Here is a 20,900-nt window from a genome sequence, read left to right on the forward strand (position 1 = left end):
TTGACTATTGAATTTAAGAACATCTATAATCATACTATATTTTCTAAAATTAAAGCGTAATGTAATGTTCTTAGAACATGTGTTTCAAGAACATGTATTTCAAATTACAATTTTCTCTTACTAAAATGTCCTATAAGAAAAGCATTTAAAAGCCAACGTCCATTACCGGAGACTGCAAGCACCTCTGATCACTTTACTCAAATCAAGGTCATCCACTCTATTAGCCAGGACAGGAGAAGGAAAACAGATGCCTTAATTGCTGACGGACAAGCGGAGATGCAAAAGAAATCTAGATCCGACTTTGTCCTTGGTAAATCAAGAGTTGGCACTTGAATTCAAGTTGGCAGAGTCCGAAACCATATTCTTGTGTGGACCTTGGATCACACGCGAAGGACTTGCAAGCAACCATGTTCAACATGGCCAAGGAGAAATGGAAGCCGAAACTAGATCCTGAACCCGTTCATTCTTTTCCTTTTCCGATGGTGTTTCGAGAGAGAAAGGCACGTATATGATGCTTAAGACAAGTTGGAGAATTCCCAAACCATATCTTCGTACGAGTCCTGGATCTCATGAGAAGATGGATTTCCATGTAACTATGTTCAACAGGCCAAGAAACAATGAAGCTCGAAACTGAAGCAAAGACTCCCTTCTAAGAAACTGACGGTGGAGGGAGGAGAAACACCAAGTGAAGCAAAGTATTCCCTTATTAGAAGACCATGTACATGCTAGAATTGGAGCCACAACCCGTTTATTCTTTTCTTTAGTGGTGTCTTTTTAGAGAGAGAGAAAGAGAGAGGGCATGTATTTGAAGCTGGAAACCCCGGTTATTGGTTCAATGTTTTCCTTCCCTTAAACCGGTTTCCGCCAAAATCACATCCATGAAAATAACACAAGGCTAGGAAGATATCATGGTTCTAACAGCATCGCTTGTTCTTGGAGTTCCATTCGAATGCCTATTGTCAGCATCAACCGAAAGATGGATTGTAGGTGCCAATAGGCCCAATACCAGATGCTTGTTCTGCCATCACAAAAAGATGAATTAGAAGACAATAAATTGAATAATGGCGTGATACCTCCGGATGCTAAGTACGGGGGCCCATTGGCGGCAGGAGTTGACATCATCACCAAATCGGTGATTCCTGACAGTGGCGGAAATAGTTTTTAATCCATTGTTGAGATTGGAAATCCCATAGACATTGATACGGTAGAGGTGAAAATAACGATCCTTGACTAGGACATATAACCAACGAATTTGGTAACAAGACACCAAAGAGTTGCTAAAGAAGCGGACAAAAGGACTTTATTGAAGAGACTTACACTGGAGTCATAATCAACAATCATATCGATTAGCTTTAATTCCTGCTTGTTATCATCAGATAAACAGCTGCTCCACATAAAGTTTCGCGCTAAAGTTCAGCATTGCTAAGTAGGAAAGTAAAACAGTGCCCAAGAAGCAACAGCTGCTAAACTGATGCACAATAACAAGGAACTAAAAGAGAACAGCAGCATCAAGACTCCATCTTCTTCTTGATTAGCCCCTTGAAGAAATCAAAGCTATACAAAACACAAACATTAAGTTAATCTTCAGTTAAGTCGCTAAATTGTTCTCTACAACAGCTGATAAATGGGAAGTGTTAGTCTAGAAAGAGGAAAGGAAGAAGACTAGTGTACCATGTCACACAGGTGCAAGGTGTGGTATTTTTCATAAAAACAATAAATTGTCCACAATCAATAAAATTTGCAATTAACAAATAACAAGCTATAATTTTATCAATGATTCAAAGAAAAAGAAAGCAATTCGTTCATTGCCGCACCCAAGCAGCACTGGCACCAGAGTGGTGTCAACTTGGGCGCAGGCAATTTTTCAAGACCATGTTACTTATCTAGCGAATCATCAAATATGTGTAGACGCTATGTGGACCATTCATTAAAGCACTTAATATGACCAATCACCAGAATATTTAAGAGGTGAAATAACAAAGAATTACATAAAAAACAAATTAGTTCTCATAACATTTTATTATGCAATTATCAATAATGGAGCAGCCTAAGAGCAGGATCTGCTCAAGGACACTGAAGTTCAACCATGAAATCCCAAGATATTTCTTGCTAATGTTGGTATTCAAGTTATCACAAACATAATAAGGCAAACTTTCACCAGTTCGCATTTCATACACAAAAGCAGATAGACATACATATGAACATGCACATATACATACATCATCAACAAACACAGACACTCTCTCTATCTCACTCTCTTTGTTTATCTATCTTTAAGGAGCTCGAATTTGCATACATGGAAATACCATTTCTACCTGTTCCCATCAGGATGAAGTTCATATTTCTTGTTATCATCATCAATGGCCAAAAGGTAACCAGAAGAAGTCAAACCCTGAAATGATGCATGTAATTAGAAAAGTCGAAAATAGGCAAAAAACATATAAGTTTAGCCAGTTTTTGAAAACATGCTTCTGACCTGAATGGCAACCACACTATTTTCTGGACTTGGGTTGCCATGCTTTTCCTCTATGACAACTTTCTGCCCACTGCAAAGTTCAAACATGGTACAAAGAGTAAGCAAATTATGTTATCTGAACGGTGTAAAATTTAATAAGCTAACAGCTAGGCTAGTCTTCCATAGCTTCAAAAGTGTGAGGAAAGGTAAATGAGATAATATCGCGTGTCTTTTATTGAGGTTGAAGTGTATTCCTTTTTTGTCTTTCTGTACATTTTTGAGAAGTGAATTATTCATTATTCAGTGTATTTTCATAATGGTTTCTTCCTTTGCATGGACAAATCTTTTTCATCATTTCTGACTAGCAAAAAGGTAACGAATTTTAGCCATTGCAAAAAATCAATGTCTACAAATTGGCATTCTTTAGAACAAGACAGGGGCAAGCTTTTGGAAGGCATACATTCCTTTATATCTGATACCCTGGCAAAGTCTCATGATATTGTCTCCTCCATCTCATCAAGCCTCTTCTCTGAACCCAATCTATCTCATTTTCCTGTATATGTTCTATTGTGTCTAGAAAAGCCGTTATGATCAAGGAACCGGCAAGTATTTTCATCACTAGAAAAAACAATTTAAAAGAAGAAACAGCCAAGCTGAAGGCATGTATAATCTTATTGATAAATAAGATTGATAATATTACAGTCTAAAGGCAAGGAACAGTCAATTGCCCAAATGGCTGAATTGGGCGTTGCAAATTCTTGACATGAACAGACTCTTTGAGTTAAAAAAATTCTACGTGAAGCAAACAAGTATGAATTCAGTGACAAAAAATAAAAATACAAATATAACATGAATAAGGCTTCTTGCAACTAGAAAAATGCATTAAGCATGCCAGGGCCATTTCCTGAAAGTACACAATATCAGCAGGAGCTTCAGAAAAGGATTGGTAGAAGGAATCTCTGGATCTGAATCAGAGAGACTCGAAGGGTAATTTTAGGTGTTCCAAGACGGCAGCTGAATTTCAAGTTTCCAAGTTCAAAAGAACATATAAACGAAGTTTTGCAAGAGTCAATCCCAACAACAAACATAACATGTGAACAATGAAATTCTACAAAAATAGGAGAATCATAACCTAAATAAGGAAAGAAGAATGGAAAAAGTATTAGTAGTATGCCTAGCCATAGAAAACCCTTCTTAAAAAAAAAAACAATAAAAACATTAAAAACAATGAGAACAAAAAAGCTTGTCTTTTTCTTGTTTTTCTGAGAAAAACTCCAAAATGAATCTTTCGTGTTTTTACCGTGTTAGCTTCTTATTATTTTTGCCTTAAAGTTAAAACTTAAATTATTTATCTTCATTTCTATCATTACTAAAACATAATTTTTATCATTTTATCAAGCTATTTTTTATGTTTTGTTGTTAATTTTTCATTTATTTAAATTTTTCTTAACTTTTATGTTTTTTTCTTTTCTAAAAAAAATGCTAAATTTTTCCTGAGATTTTCAGCTATGTCAAAAAGTAACAAAAAAAAAACCTTGACATATAGTACCTATTCTCATCAGGAATATGAAACAATTTTGGGTTCTTCATTTCATTGCCATCTATTGATCCTACATTTTAGTTGTCTCCTGAGCCCTTTCTTAATTTCAACTTGGCAATGGCTTGACAGCAGTTTCATTTTTTTTTTCTTAGTTTACCTTTCAAACTTAGACATTATCTAAATTCACCAGGAATATGAAAATGATTTTAGGTTCACTTCTTTACAACCATAACTTGTAAGCAAGTTGACTTTACGAAGGTTCACAGATGCATACAATTGCAGCATGCACTATGTATATGTAGCCAATCTTTGCATGTACAATTGCTTGTACATAACTACATATTCAATCATGTGTAGCTAACTGGTAGTAGAAAAGAAACCAAACCATAAAGGAACTAATATTTCACAACTGAAACATTACTATGTGGCTGCCACATGTCAATGTGTTATTGATTGTTTTCACATACTGAATTTTCTGGTGCCTAGACAAGCAAGACAGGAATACAGAATTCAGACATGTTTCAGATTTAAGTGGAAAGCATAAACCAAGGCTCAAAAACAAATACCTGTGCATCCAATATTTGTAGTACAAACTTTCAAGGGCTTGGAATCCTGCAGAAACATACGAAGACAAGCTCATCAGTGTCAATCACTGTACCAAAAAGAAGCTCAAAGCAAAGGAATACATTATTGGCAAGCATGTGTATGTTTGACAGAGCTTGTTCTTATAAAATCCAGCTCAGAATTGGTGTCTGACCACTTGCATTAGTTGCAGTATGCTTGCAACATCATGCATTTACAAGATGGAAGTTTGTCATTTCAAAAAAAAAAAACACAAGCAGCAGTTGTAACACAGGTAAACATGGTGTAGACTATAAATTTGTATGCAGCCACAGCTATGGCACTCATCTGAAGTGTAGAAATGCGTCTAGACATGAAATCACTAGGCATAACAAACTCATACTGTTTCTTCCATCATCCAATGCAGTGTGGTGCAATCCATAAAAAAAGGCTCTGCCAGAATGAAGCAATGTTTATGAGGGTAAATTTCTTTACGTTGTGACTGGACATATATCCAAAACTACAGAGGAAATAAATTCAAGATTGCTCTCAATAGAAATGAATGAAAATATTCCACAACGCTTAATAGATAAGTGGTGTTATTTCTCCCTTTTCATCTTTTCTTTCTTCACTGCTACAATAAATATTACAGTGCCTTGTACTTCATTCATGATGAGGTTACAAGATCAGCATGCACTAGTCAATTAACTATGTGCTAGGAATAATTATTTTGATATTCAGCTAATTCATCTTGATATTACAAATGCTTCTGCACATATTTGAAGCCATATGCAAATAAATGTTCCAGCAATTAACTTCATGATTAGCAATATATGATCATCATACAAAAAGTAAACATGCCAGACTAGGATCTGCACATGTGCGAGGGCTTTAAATCAACAATAAGAGAAAAAACGATCACCTTGATTAATAAAAGCTTCATACAGAGATTCAAATCTTGAGAAGAAGGATGCAAGAATTTCTTCCCTTGTTAGACGTAGGGAGCCAGATGTTAACTTCTGTAATGCTGTATTTAAGCAAGTTGTTGGCATATCATTATTCAAGTTCAACCCGATGCCTGCAGATGATCACCCTTTCAGAGGATATAATAAAGGAAGTAAAAAGGTAACCCAAGGAACCTGAGATAAAGTAGAACACGATGTGAATAACTCGAACCAACACAAAAAGGATCAGCTGTTAAAACCACAGATCACAGATGTAGATCTCCTATTATGGCAAAATACCAATGAGGCAAACGTTAACACATTTTGAAAATAATATTTTACCAGAAACATTTATGTAAAATTTAAAATCTCAAAATACAAATAAACTACACACAACATGAGATATCATGTTGGCACTGCACAAATGTTGGAAACAAGCATGATGTTTTCAGAATAGACATTCTGAAAATATCACATCTATGAAGTTGGCTGTCACAATTGCAAAAGCAAATTTCCTATTTAGGGAAGACACATAAAAAGATTCTCTTTTACCAGCACTAACATTGAACTTCTTTGATCTATATGCTGATGTGCATAGGACCCCTCCAACCTTAAGCCCATCAAGATAAAGGTCATTAGGCCATTTTATTTTCACATCAAGGCACGGCAGACCCTGCAAAATTGCATGATCAATGTCAAGCACAAACCATACACAGGACATTTGTTTGATTAGAGAATAAAACAAAAAACAAAATTGCAAGTGCAAACATATAATTCAAGGTCATGCAATGTTTTAAAGGAATAGAATGCCATTGAAATGAATGCTGGAAAGTTGAAGTCCAATGACAGTAGCGATGTAACGAGTTTTAAGATTTTTAATTCAAAATCACTGAAATTTATCACAAGCTGCTACAACCGGATGAGTCAGGAAAGCAACAATATTGAAAGTTTTCTGTCCTCGCATGTGCGTATGCTGCTATTTCACACAGAAGGTTTTGTCTAATGTATATCCTGCAGCAACATCTACATCTAATAGAGTACTCAGATGGCATGTATGTTCCCTCTGATGTCCAAAATCTCAACCTTCATCTAGGTGTAACCTTTTTTTTACAAATCTAACTATAATAAATAGATTGTACATGCCAAAAAATAAAATAAAAAAGGAAACCACATATACATATTTTCTGATGTCTATTTTGAACTCTACAAGCAACAAAAATTCAGAATGTCAAATTGAATGCTTACAAAATGTTGTCTACACACCAATAAATTACATATAGTATGTTGGTCACAAATACAGTTCTCGGATTTCAATGAGGTTTTCCTTAGGTAGTAACTCAAAAGTTTGTTTTTCTCAGGAAAATCTTGGAAATTCAAGAAATAAAAAACATACAACAACAAATAAAAAACATGAAATTATGAATTTTCTACTGATTTTCTTACAAAAAATTGATAAAAAATAAAAAATAGTTATTAAAATATTAAGGGAAAAAAATAAAATACTGCAAGCAATAGTCCGATATTTTTAACTCCAAACTATAAGGTGATATTTTCAAATATTTGCAACAATTTTCATTTTTACTAATTTCTCTTTTTCAGGTGATATTATCAACATATTTTGAAATGTTACCTATATTTGTGACTATGGTTGATTCCCTTATTCTAGGATATGTGGATTGCGTCTGTATGGTTAGATTTGCAAAAAAAAACTCATAAAGTGCAGGGCCTGGAGGCTGTTAATTTGAGACATCTTTGGTAGCTGACACTATACGAATGCACACTCATATACACAGAAAGGAGTATGTGGACTAGGAAATATTAGGAGTTTGAGCACTACAGTGAGCCATTTGATTTAGATTGAATAAGTTGTCACATCTAACACATGAAACAACTTTCAGTGTCAATTGATATCCACCTTCTAAGAAGTAGCCTTACCCATGAAAATTTCCAGACTGTCCCATTATATTCATTGAACAGCTAGAAGTCCATAGACCTCATACTTATTAGTTCATATGCATACACACACAAACTACATTTACAGCACCATCACAAATACTGTTTTGGGCTATGTCACATAGGTACGGGTATGGGTGCTGGCACGGGTACGAGAAAGCGGGAAAGGGTATGGCGTTTTCGCCAATCTTGGTACAACGGTACAGCGATAATACTACATTTTTAATTCTAAAAAACAAATTGAAATCATCACATCATTAAGACAATGTTCCTTTCATAGTTCCTACATATAATCTCACAAAAAAACATAAACAAACCAAAACAATGTTTTTTTGGGGTTTGGATCGGTTCCGACCCAAAACCGATCCAAACATACCTGGTCCCGGTACGGGCACGCCGGTACGGGTATGTGGGCTTCCCCAACTACTATTGTGACTTAGGTTTTGGGGTTTTTATTGGCAAGATTTGTCTAGGGTGTTAAATCAACTTCAATGTGAATTTTTTTTTTTTTGAAAAATCTCAAGAATACAAAAAAATTATAGAAAAGTAAAAAATATGAAAAAAATAGGTTCTAATTTTCGTACATCATCATCATTCAAAATCCAAAAATAGTTATTAAAATATTAAAAGAAACATCAAACAAAAAAATTTAAAATAACTTTCCAGAAAAAACAAATGAAAAACAAAAACATGAAAATGTCATTTTGGGACCTTCAAAATATCACAATTTTCTTGTTTTTCTTTGTTGGCCAAAAAATGGCTATACTATAATGATATCATTGTCACACGCACCAAGTATTTTAAGATTTTGAAAATTAATAGCTCCATTGTACAAAGTGATTTAAAAAATCATATTTTTATGTGCAAGAATTGTGACGATACCGCCAAGAAAATTATGCTAAATGCATTTATTGAGCCTGATTTGAAAATTCAAGGTACACTTAGTATAGATGGGATCGGATATCTGCAATGCCTTATGATCTCAATGCAAAATTTTTGAATGGCCAGTGGTGTCTACTCCAAATGATGAACCCTATCATCTTACAGGTTTCCCGTTTCATTTACAGAAGAGTATTTTCGTCATAATAAGGTTACACATTTTTGAGAAATGAGGTTGTAGGTTCAAATCCATCCTTAGCTGCTCCTTAATGTTCACAAGGTTTTCATGATAAACACATGCTTTCTCCAACACAAACTTGACCTAGAGCACAATTCATCTCAGGCATCCAACTTAAACACCTAGTGATTAAGTGATAATTGAGCTTCATTTGACCCCAAGTCCTTTAATACTTGTGTTAGAAGAACCCTTTAATACTTATGTTAAAAACCAACTTGGTCTCCAACTGCCTTATAGAGAATAAATCTCAGCTAGAGAATACAAACCACCGCAAAATCAGTTAGGCCCAGCTACAGTATTATCAATAGCTCTTTTAAACCAGCTTTGCTACGAGCCATGTCCTTGACATTGCATAAGAGAGCCTTATTATAAAAGTTATTCTCAAAGAAAAAGTATACTACATTTTTTCATCGAAACAATACCACACGATTTAAGCTGCTTATCCATGAAATTTGGCTGTCCATAGTGGTGAACCCAAAACCAAAAAGTGTCAATTCAATCTGTATTTTCAATTAAATATGAGCAGATTCATTTACCTTTGCTTCACATGCAACCCTTATTGCCTCAACTATTGCAAGAGATACAACATATTGCAGAAGAGGTAGAATGTGCCCATTGTCCATTTCCAATGTAAATGAGAACAACAGGCAACCATGTGGTGATTCCCATACATTTTTAGAACGCCCTAAGGTTGTCATGGTCAAAACAAGAGAATTAGAAACTCAAGGTGACATGGAGACATGCTCTATTTAGTTCAATAGACACCAACCTCTTCCTTTAAACTGGATATCCGTGATGCAAACAGTTCCTAAAGGAAGCTCACAAAAATTCCTGCTTGTTTCCAAATTTTCAGTGGCAAGAAGAAATCAGAACGGGAAATAACCAAACTAATTGAGAACGCAAGTCTAATAGAGTGCAAGCTCTCTTTAACATGACAAAATAATAAAAGCACACACAAAACGAAAAGACAAGGAGACGACAAATTTGCAATACCCACTGCGAAACAAGATCATGAGTTGAAGGCAGCCGTGGAGACCACATCAGAAATCTACCAAAGACGCAAGTTGAAAGATTATTCATGTATAAGTTAGTCTGAAATGTCTGTAAGCCACATGGATTTTGTAGCTCAGAGTGAACAAGTATCTGGATTTCTTCTTCGCCCTCAGCAAGCTTCAAGCTTTTCTTGTGCTTTAGGGAGAAGGCAAACTCATTATCAGAAGAAGACTTTCCAGTTATGACGATAAGATATGAATTTTTTGAGCCTGAAATGTAAAGAATACATGAGCAATTAGCACATGCCTTTGGTTTCAATTAATGAGAATGCAAGTACCAAATTACGTTATCTCCTAACGTGCCCTCTTGCAACCCCATAAACCTCTATACTGGACAAAACCTTCATAGTGATGAAGGCACAAAATTGGAAATGATCGATGCTCAACACCACTAAACAAACACGAACGGAAAACATCCTATCTCCAAAGGACAAATGTGGAGAAAAATTGATGTATTACATTGACCGAGAAAATAAATACCCAGCTACATGTTTGTATTGACTAATTTAATGCCCAATCCCATTGAAATTTTTTCCAAGCCACGGAAAATATTTCCCAAGCTTTCAATTTCCCAAAACCCTAGTTGACTAAATTTTAGCATTCCGCAAACATGTAAAAGCCAAATAGAGTTGATAAACCTGATTCAACGAAAGCAAACGTCGTGCCAACTGAAACACTCCAAATCCGCTCCATGAGCTCAAAAGACGAGCAACACATTGTGCAAAACCCTAGACACAAACTTTGAAGCAGTTTACCAAAACATAAAGAGCGAACACATTAAATTTAATTCCAGACACAAATTTTTGAAGCAGTTTACCCAAACATAAAGAGCGATCTCATTAAATTTGATTCCAGCACAGGTTCGATCAGCAGAAACGAGAGAAAAGAAGGCGATTCATCGGTCTAGCACACTCATTAACAGCAAAGACGCGGCCAAGACGAGTCGTTGCTTTGAACAACACGAACTAGATCCAGCAAACGCAAACACGGCTATGGCGAGACGCGCACCTGTAGGGGCGGCATCGGGGCCACTTCCCGTGTCGTCCCTATGAGCCATTTCTCGCAGGAATGGAGGTAAGGAAGCGGCACAGCGAGGTCTCTGGTTGGAGGGAGGCGACCGCAGATTCGGGCGAACGGGAAAAGGTTGCGGACGGAGAAGGAGGAGACGGTACGCGGGGGAAAACCTGGAGCCGTTGAAGACCAACCGCATGCTCTTCCTGGTTGGTTCCTGCGCGGGGGAAGTGAGAAGCGCGGGCGCGCCATGGATATCTCCGCATACAGTAAGATATTTTCAATTGCTTTCTCCATTTTGGTGCCAACTTTCTCTCTAATGCCTCAGACAGGTCTCCCATTTCAGAGTTTTCGTGTATTTTCTTATATGCGATAGGAGAGAAGGTGCTTGAAACACGCTTCAAGGGCGTCTGACAATAGGAACACTGGAACGTAGTTGGAAACGTAGTGTTCCAAGAATCAGACCTAGATTCGTGGAACACCAATTTCTAACCTGTTGCAAACGCCCTCCGCCCCCCAAAAGCGCATTTGAAGGAATTTATCGAGGACGCCTCATGCCATACAGGTATACAACTTCTTCATGATGGGAAAGGTCGACAGATTACATTTCTCACTTTTTAGCTTCTTTTTCATTCAGAAGGTCATCCAACTTTTCTTTTATTTGAAAATGAGTAGTTAACTCGCATATTTAGAAGAGTACAGAACCTTCAAGATCCGGTGATTAACAACACATAAAGTTGATATTATCAAACTAACCATGCCAAGACTGCATTGAGACCTAAAAGAACACTTGCACTATCTTCTTCGTGGGCTTCCTCGATTCCGCTAGGGACTGGAGGTCCACATGTAAGGTGAGACAGTTGAAGACGTGAAAAGGGACGAGAAAAAATACTTAGTGCTGTCCAAATATTTATTGTTAAGATATTCTAGTAGACTAGTACGATTCAGAAATGATCAGACACATTCCAATATACAGTAGGATTGATTAGAAGGTAGAGGCCGCGAGGGCTCTCTTTAGGAAAGGACAAACAAGGAAGGGGCAAGCCATGGACACTTAGCCGTGGAATCAGATACAAAGAGGGTAGTGTAAGAGAGAGAGAGAGAGACAGACAGAGAAAGCACAAATACGTATTCTTAGTCCAGTAAGTTATTGCTTCTATCATGTAGTGTTGGATTTAATTGTAATAGAAAATTGCTAATGTGAATGTGGTTCTTATTTGTCAACTTAATTCTTGACTTATGTTATTTTTTCGCAATTTAAAGCCTCTTAGCCACAGAAGCCAAAGTTCTAGCAAATTATAGCACAACAAAACAATCGGAAGAATACATATCAAATTTTCACAAGAACAAGTACACCGGCTGCTCCTTTTATCACTCTATTACAGAGAGCCTTGCGTGTCTCTGCTGAAACCAACAATCAGCTGCTTTAATTGGCTACAGAGTACAGAAACTTCTGGGACAACACTATATTCCTCAGAAATCTGCATAAGAAGCCCACATTGCTGATCCAAGGAAGATGGTAAATAGGAAGGTACTGGAGGTGCAAGAAAAGGGTGGTTCAGTAGCTGAGGTATCCGCCACCGTTCATTCCGGTCCCATGCAAGACATTTCTTCATGAGATCAACCAACCATGGGTTTGATACTGGACCATAAGTGATCTTATGATTTTTGTCCGTGATTACTTTGTACTTGGCCCACAATGTCTTCTGTTCAGCAAAGGGTGTCCTTCCATAAACCATCTGATAGAGAATACATCCAAGTGACCAAATATCTGATGGTCGACCGCATTTGATAGTGTTTCCCTCTGAGTCTTGGTCATTGCACATGAAAGCTTCAGGTGACATGTAATTCAGTGTGCCCACCTGCAATGAAACATATAACGAGCATCTATGTGTCATTCATTTCATATAATAGATAGAGAAACAAAACACGTACCTGCAAATCTCTTTGGATATTGGTTGTATCACTTTGTATTGCCTTTGCGATCCCAAAGTCAATCAACTTCAGGGAGCCTTTCACTAGAAGGAAATTAGCAGGCTTCAAGTCTGAGTGCACAATGCGATCTTCATGTATTGTATTCACAGCCTCGAGTATTTGCTGCAAGAAAAGAGCAGTTTTATGATGTACAAATTGGAGTGGAGACTCGTCATCCATTACATGTACAACTATAGAGACTACAAACAGCATCATCATGGGACAGAAAAAAATTGTCACAAATTCATGAATCTCCAGAGAGAAATTAAGCTCATGCTTGCATGCCTAGGATCTCGGATCTGGGGTGATTTGGGATTTTAAGATCTTGGATCTCAGCTGTATGGCATTCAACAGGGATCTTAGATATTAAAAATTTAAAAGATCCATGCAGATGTGGGGGATAAAAGAAAATGTTTAATCTGTAAATTCCGCAATTTGAAGAGCCTTGGATTTGAGGTTCCCATGTCAGATCTGGTCCATGTATCTGAGACACATAGTGATCAAACAACCCCTAAAAGCATTTAGTTTTTTCATTTTTAATTGGAACATGTTTGACAGAAGTAAGGACATGAATGACTGGAAAAATAAAATGAGTTCAAGTCATAAAATGCTTTAGATCAAACAATTAATTTTCAATGATAACATGCCACAATAAAATCGCATAATAACCTGTTGCTTTTGATGATAAAACTAGAATGCTTTTACTTGATTTTAGATCTTCATTATAACACATCTCTGTAATGATTTTGTCAATACCATGAACCATTCCAGAAGGGATGTGCAGATCCTGAACTTCAACAGGGAACTAAAGTTAAATCGCATCATGCAGCAATGGAGATGTACCTGCCAATAGAAGCGGAGCCAATTCTCATCCATTTGCATGTTGGGTCTATCTGTTTCTTTGAATTCTTTCCACTTTTGAGACAGCATGTGTGCCAAATCAATTTCTCCATATTCAAGTACCATATAAATGCAAACATCATCAGTTATTCTTCCATCCTTCATAGTGGTTGAGACATTATTGGCCTCTTCTAGCAGCCGTTTATCAGTGACCTATGCAGTTAAACAGACAGTGTTCATGAAGACAAAAACTTAGAAAATTGGATGTCCCAAAGCCATACTTTGTATATAATAGTCCACTTCAAGCTATCAAATACTTTTCCATTGGCACCTCAAAAAGCCAAACGCTAGTACAAATTGATAAACATAAAACAAGAAGACTACAGGTTTTTCCCAAAAGACAAAGACATACCAAAAAGTAAACAAGTATCAGCATGAAAACAATGATAAGGAGCTTTCTAAAAGAAATATATTAAAACATCTGTACCTCATAGTCAATGAGTTGTATGATATTCTTTTTTCCTCGAAGACGATTCAAATACTTGATTTCCTGACAAAATCCATAGGCTGTAGAATAATCACGACCCTTTAGTTTGATCTTTTTGAGAGCATAAATGGTACAATCAGAGGATATGACTTTGTAGACCTCACTGCTGCCACCACTCCCTATCTTTCCAAGTTTTTGATAATGTTTTCCATTGACCTTAAAGAACACATCAGGATCATAATTTCGTTTACGTGAAACACCTGTTTCTTTGCTACTAGTAACTTTTCCTGCATTGACTACATTAGAATGTTCAGTGTTGATATTTGAAGAAGAGCTTGTTTTTGAAGGCTTGGATTTCATGTCACCATTTATAACAGCATTATCAGAGTCTGAAACCTCTTTTCCGATACCTAGATCCTGTTTAGCTTTGGGATTCTGATGGTTTGGACACCCATAAGATGGACGGATAGTCTCCTTTTTAGACTGGTACAACTGCTCTAAAGGGCCCTGATCTTGAACTGTTGATGAAGTATGTGGGATAGAAGATAATGACATTTGCATTGATTCTGCTCTCTCTGGAGCCAAAGAGTTGGATACAGGCCGTGATGAAGAATTTGACAAAAGGTTCAACTTGTCAAAGTGAGGCACCTCAGTCGGCTCGTTTTTGGCTTTCACATTTCCATCAGACTTCTCTTGTGGTTGGCCTTCGACCTTGAAATTGATGTCATCATAGAAAGATGGATTGTATGTTACGGAATTTAAAGGAGCTGCAGAAGTCCACTGAAGAGAGGTTGCAGCTGAAGACACCGTCAATGAATTAATTGCTTCCTTCCCAGCAAATGATATAAGCTTCTGATTTAATATGTCTGCATTCAGTTTTGCTGAAGACCCTATAGTACCCATATAGACCTCTTTTGAAGCAGTCCTATGCACAATCATGTCCCCACACTCCTTTATATCCTGATTTTCAAATGCAGGTTGCTTTGGCTGACTTTCATTGTTATCATTCTTCGTGAATGCAAGAGATGTGAAGTATGATGACAAGCCATCCGTTCCAGTGCTAGTGGCTATTTTCGAGTCTGCCCCTATAAAGACAAATAGAAGACAAACAAGCCATACACATTACAAAAATGGATAGTTAAAGTCAATTGGACCATGCAGAGAAATCTGCAAGAAAGAGAGAGAGAGAGAGCAACTTACACTGTGGATTCGATCGACTTGTGGAGGCAACTGTATCCATAGCGTCAACTTTAGCCTCGATTGTAGGCATCAACAAGCTATTAGATAGGCCAGGATGCTGTTTTTCACAAGAATAAGCATAAGGATTCACACTAACAGATGAAGATGACAAAACCTTTTGTGAGGTATCAGCTAACAATGATTTGCAAGGCTGTTCGCTTGGATGTGAAGTTACAAAAACCTCTCGTGCGACTGCTCCATGAGATGGACACACCTGCAAATCCTTGCTAACACTAGCGTAGATATTCATCAACCTACTCCCTTCATCAACAGAGTTACGAGCGTTTGGCACTGGTTGCGGAAGCCATGGATATTGTTCACTGGAGCCGATCCCACCCATATTTCCAATCTCGCTGCTTAGATCCTTCATATTGCTTGCTGAACTAAACAAGGTATCATCGGGTGACGATACCTTTGAATCTCCCTTTCTCTTCCTGCAATCAATTTTTGTTTCCTGTACCATGGATGTAAGATTCATACCAGTTCCAGAAGCCAAATCCGTCCATGGTTTCTCTGACACAAAATTGTATAAAGAATCGCTTATGTTGCCCACGTCACTGTTAACGCTACTTTCAACGCTCACAGAACAATCCTTCAATGGATCGGCTTGAGCAACCAAAACTCGTCTAGCTCGTCCAGAAATAGAAGCTGATGGGCCTACTATCCCAAATAAAACCATGTAAAAAAGTAAGTATTCCTTAACTTCAATAACAAGGAAGAACTCTCTGCATTAAAAAAGGTTATTCGTTCATATAAATTCCTCATTTCTGGTTTCCTGCACTCTATCAATGTGCTCCACGTTTATGAACAAACTGAGCTCCAAAACAATAAGAGAACCCAAAAATAGGCGGATCCCAGGCGACGCGTACAAATTTAAATTAGACTACGTCGCATGATAAGGTATGAAAAAGGAACATCTGAACAGAGAAAAAGTAGTTCCATTTAATTGAACAGACCAACTAACCTAGGGATCCTTTAGATCCACAAACTCTTAACAATTTCATCAGTGATATTTACCCGCATTTGAAGAAGATAATACAATTCCCCATTTTTCAAAAACAATATTGCCAATTTCTTAACCTAATCTAGAAATTTCAGCAACAGAAAGGCCAAATTGGATGAGAAGAGCAACTATATAAGAAGGAAAAACGGAAACCCTCACCAGGCTGCTGCGAGCGCTGCAAGGCCGCCCGAGCATGTAGAAGGAAATCCTTGATCTTCACCGGTGGGGCAGCACTGCCCCGGCTATCCGAGAAAGGAGGGAGCTTCCTCTCACCAACCGGCTGCGACGGCCGAAGGTCAGCTTCCTTCTCCATTGCGGACGCAAACCCTGAACCCTAACGGCATCGCTAACACGTGTAGCCGATGACGAGACCGGAAGGAAGAAGGGGGCGACAAGCTGAGAAGGGTCGAGAAACACCGCGCCGTTGTTCAGAGAGTTAAAAATTGGCTACCACATACTCGAGGGCACCACCAAGAAGAAGAGAAAGACGCTGACGAGCCACTCCGCCATGGAGGCTCCGAGAGAACGAGAGGGAGGGGGAAACGGAGAGGAAGAGAGGGAAAGGGAAGTTTTCAAACGGGTTAGATTGAAGGCGCCCATGCTTTGGGGACTCGTCTTTTAAGCTTTTAAAAACTTTTGCAAAGTGACCACTAATTTATGAACATATTGTAAAATAGCATCTAAATTTACGTGGTTTTATAAATGAGCGCGCATCCCTTGCAGACTCTGCACTCGGTAAAAGATTGTTACGACCGTAGAAGAGGAGCCCTCCATCTAAATTTACGTGATTTCGAGCAACCTTCTCTATCCTTAAATGTAAAATTACATTTTCCCAGCATTAACTTTCAGGTTGAATCTCCTTCTCTTTTCTACCCAAAGAAAGAGGCATCACCATCATTTCTTTCAATTGAGCTAGTCAATGGCAAAGGCCAGTAATTGACACTCGATCTCAGAATTACGGTCAAAGAATGAGACTCTAAGTGAAATTTTTCAAGAGAAAAAGTCTCACTGCCATCATAGTTGTCGTGAAAAGCGAGTCTTTACTTAGAAATGTGATGCCTTTTAATGCAATATATAAAAAATACATGCACCTAAATAATAATGTGCTTGGAAGAAGGGAGGCTACATGTTGATTTCCTTTATCATTGATTTTCATCTTGTTTCTTGTGAAAATTGCTCATTTCCAAAATATTTGGTTTCGCATAACCGCAGTTTGGATGAGCCTATGCGCCCAGTGCCAACTTAAATTTTAACATAAAATTGTTGGAAAAATTCAATCTGTTAGGTATACTTTTTCTCATTAAATGCTCAACCATGACATTCAATAGTGACAGAATTGAACTTACTAGTTAAACTGTTAGAATTAATAATAGTCAAACTTCTCTCTCTCTCTCTACACACACACACACACACACACACATATATATATATATATATATATATATATATATATATATATATATATATATATATATAGACCAACTAATATGAGTATTTGTCCGATCGATTTTTTTAATATAACCTTATGAATGAATTCAAATTATCTAATTCTGTAGGTTAAAAAAACGAATGTAAGACGAACATTGGAGCTTGATGTACAGACAGAATTTTATGACCACAACTTTTGAATCAAACTAGAGTTAATGGCTGTAAAACCATTATAAAACTCTATTCATACGTCAGAATCATTTGTTTTTTTTTCATATTTAATTATTCTGAATCCATTCTTGAAGTTATGAGCCATCAAAAATTAGCTCGAATCTGATTGGGTTCCTTAAATACCGAATTTATCTATTTATTAATTGAATACTTACTGTTGAACATTTAACATAAAGAGAAATATAATAAACATAAGAATTAATTATGATGTCATTTTTTTTGTAAAAGTACGAAACAATTAGCAGAAACCTCCTATGATACATCATGTAAGGTTGGGCGTTGGGTCGAGTACCCATGGGTACTTGGTACTAGGGCCCCAAAAAAAAGCACTTGACAAACTAGATATATTATCAGGTTGGCCGGCTTAAGCCTAGTTTGGTCCAATAAAAATTTTTAACACATATTTTATTAATTATATATATAATTATAATATTTTATTATAATTAATTATATTTATATACTATTTTATAAAAAATATATTTTTAATTTAATTGGGCCGGGTCGAGCTTGAATTTTTAGGTGTCAGGCCAGGCTCGAACGTGGGTTTTGGGTGTCGGACCAGCCCAAGCCTGACTCCTTATGCCCACGGTTAACATCATGTCAAAATACAAACATCTACACAGCTATATTAAAATGATATTTGACCCCACCAGGCCAAAAAATTAATTTGGTGGCATTTCTAAAACAACTCACATAAAGTCATTAGTTTAGGTTAGATGTTATTACATTTAGCTTTAGGTTATATGACATATATAAATGTGTTATATACTGAAAAATGACCGAAATACTCCTGCTGGTTAAATGGAAGACTCCACTCTATAAGGGCAACAATGGAACCAAAACGTCTTCCTTAATGAAATACAAAACCTCTCTAAATTGCACACATAATTGTATATATCAAGGGGCGTTTGATGGAGACCAAGAAGAGAATAAGAAGAATAATATGCCAAGTGTATGGAAGACAAAATATTTTCAGGAAAAAGGGTCAGGAGTTTCCATGGGGACAGAAAATTAAATTAAAACAACAGTATAATTATCACTGTGAAAAAAAAATATTTCTCAGTCATATATATATATATATATATATATATATATATATATATATATATATATATACACAAAAAGAAACTGATTAGATAAATTTCAAAGGACATAAGAAAATTTGATTCTTGTGCATGCTACTTTCTACTATAACGATAGGATCATGACATTTCTTGAAAGGTGTATTGTATTCTATTTAGATCCTTGATGTAGCGCAGGACCTAAAAGTAAGAAGGGCTTTGAGGACTCTTTTTAGAACAGTGAATTGTTAATTTTCGCTTACTTAAAAAACTAATCACATACCAAAATAAATAAATAAGTACAAGATTTTTAAGCTGTGTTTAACCTCAACATCTTCACCGAGCAGGCGAAGATTACGTGGTATGCTTTTCCATTTTGACTTGGATGCAAAGGCACTAAAGGTAAAAGGAGTTGTTACCACGTACCATGGTAGTGGACGCAAGTGCCATTATTGGGAGGCAAAAGCCTACACTTTTCGGGATCCGATGCCCATTGAAATGCTCCAAAGTTGGGGGAATCTTACGGTCCATCATTTCTTCCAGATGCCCCCCACGCCAACATCCATCAATCCTAATTTTCCACAATACCGTTTCTACTGCTTAGGGAGGGAATTTCACTACTTCTTCACAAACTGTGTTCTAACAATCAAAAAAAGAAAAACTGAACTCTCTCTCTCTCTCTCTCTCTATCTCTATCTCTCTCTCTCTCTCTCTCTCTCTCTCTCTCTCTCTCTCTATATATATATATATATATATATATATATATATATATATTCCTTTTAAAAACTGGTATTGTTCTTTTTTCAGGCTGAGAGTGCGAGTCCGGAAGAGTTGGCATCATGAGCCATCATGAGGCTCAGAGATGGTAGCTACACTTTGATTTCTCTTAAGGACACTGCTTTTGAAAACCATTGATTCCAAAATTTCAGACTTGCTCTTGTCTCACTCTGAGTCGGAGAGTATCAGTAGATTCATCATCGTTTACATTTACTTAAGATGAGTATTCCAGTAAATGATGTTCGATTCATGGGAGTGTCAAAACAAATATATGGCCAGCTGTGAAGTTTTTAATCTACAATGTCAACTAATTTGTAGGAAACATATTGTATAAAATATGATTTAAAAGTCAGTTTGTGGGAAATAGACTGATGCTTCGGCAAGTCCATCCATATATTTTCATTTGCTTGAAACTATACATGCAGATGCAAGATGTTCGAACAAAAGTAAAAAGATATAAATGATGTTACTTTTGGTCCAATTTTCTATAAATAAAGCCCAAAAAACCAACATATTCAAACCATTTACATCTAACAACAGACAAATTTGAGTTTTGCATCGTGCAAACTTAAGTTTAATTATGAGTGATGTCTACTCAAAATCAGAGTGCCTCACGGCATTGAAGGGGAAAATGTTATGAGTTAAGAGTTGTTTCTGTCAAGGCTGAGAGAAAGAGATAGAGAGAGGGAGATTATTTCCAATCCTAACAGGTAGTTAGGAGCTAAAATATAGAAACAATACAAGACAGACGAGCTAATACACAGAATTGCTAATAGCAGGAAGAAGCAGCCTTACAATGGATGCCACATTACAAGATACGTCAGTAACCTTGTCACCTCAATATCTAGCACCTTTTGTGCACACACCACTGTCCACCACGAATAACCAGATTCACCGTGACTTGCATCCATAGTTTGATGATCAGCAATAGAGTACTGGCCCCTGATGACATCCCTCATGGACCTCACCACAGATTGACTACTAGTTACCATAACCATGCAATGGCGAGTTCCATATATACCAACTGATATATATGCTAAATATATAATGTGGCAGTACCAAAATAACTGTTGTATGCTCTCCTCTAGTTGGCTGCAACAAAGTTCACATTGGCTGGTAATACTAAGAAAGCCCCACCTCTTCAATCTGTCATGTGTTCATATCTTTCCCTGCACAATCAGCCATGCTAATGATTTTGCTCTAGAAGGATTAACTTTTCCCTGTAAG

At 36.9% G+C, this 20,900-nt stretch overlaps 2 protein-coding genes across 9 annotated transcripts; both read right to left on the minus strand.

Moving 5' to 3' along the window:
* Nucleotides 1–1,327: 1,327 nt before the first annotated feature.
* Nucleotides 1,328–10,967, minus strand: LOC116261881 (biotin--protein ligase 1, chloroplastic-like). 7 transcript variants are annotated; one of them, XM_031640796.2, is made up of 10 exons: nt 10,631–10,967; nt 9,568–9,832; nt 9,340–9,401; nt 9,107–9,255; nt 6,053–6,173; nt 5,479–5,634; nt 4,562–4,607; nt 2,477–2,546; nt 2,316–2,392; nt 1,328–1,554 (listed from the first exon to the last, which is right to left on the minus strand). In XM_031640796.2, exons 1-10 carry the CDS (start codon nt 10,830–10,832, stop codon nt 1,509–1,511), a joined length of 1,194 nt encoding a protein of 397 aa, XP_031496656.1. In that variant the 5' UTR covers nt 10,833–10,967; the 3' UTR covers nt 1,328–1,508. The 7 variants fall into 7 exon arrangements, 3 of the variants coding, with proteins under 3 accessions (XP_031496656.1, XP_031496663.1, XP_031496662.1); XM_031640803.2 differs by having other exon boundaries at nt 9,564–9,832; nt 10,631–10,878; XM_031640802.2 differs by lacking the exon at nt 10,631–10,967 and adding an exon at nt 10,440–10,620.
* Nucleotides 10,968–11,950: 983 nt separating this feature from the next.
* On the minus strand, nt 11,951–16,758 carry LOC116261880 (serine/threonine-protein kinase MPS1). 2 transcript variants are annotated; one of them, XM_031640795.2, is made up of 6 exons: nt 16,336–16,758; nt 15,135–15,830; nt 13,935–15,019; nt 13,451–13,660; nt 12,569–12,730; nt 11,951–12,495 (listed from the first exon to the last, which is right to left on the minus strand). In XM_031640795.2, exons 1-6 carry the CDS (start codon nt 16,487–16,489, stop codon nt 12,013–12,015), a joined length of 2,790 nt encoding a protein of 929 aa, XP_031496655.1. In that variant the 5' UTR covers nt 16,490–16,758; the 3' UTR covers nt 11,951–12,012. The 2 variants fall into 2 exon arrangements, with proteins under 2 accessions (XP_031496655.1, XP_031496654.1); XM_031640794.2 differs by having other exon boundaries at nt 15,135–15,833.
* Nucleotides 16,759–20,900: the final 4,142 nt, after the last annotated feature.

This window comes from Nymphaea colorata, chromosome 10, assembly GCF_008831285.2.
Source record: "Nymphaea colorata isolate Beijing-Zhang1983 chromosome 10, ASM883128v2, whole genome shotgun sequence".
In the NCBI taxonomy this organism is placed as follows: Eukaryota; Viridiplantae; Streptophyta; class Magnoliopsida; order Nymphaeales; family Nymphaeaceae; genus Nymphaea; species Nymphaea colorata.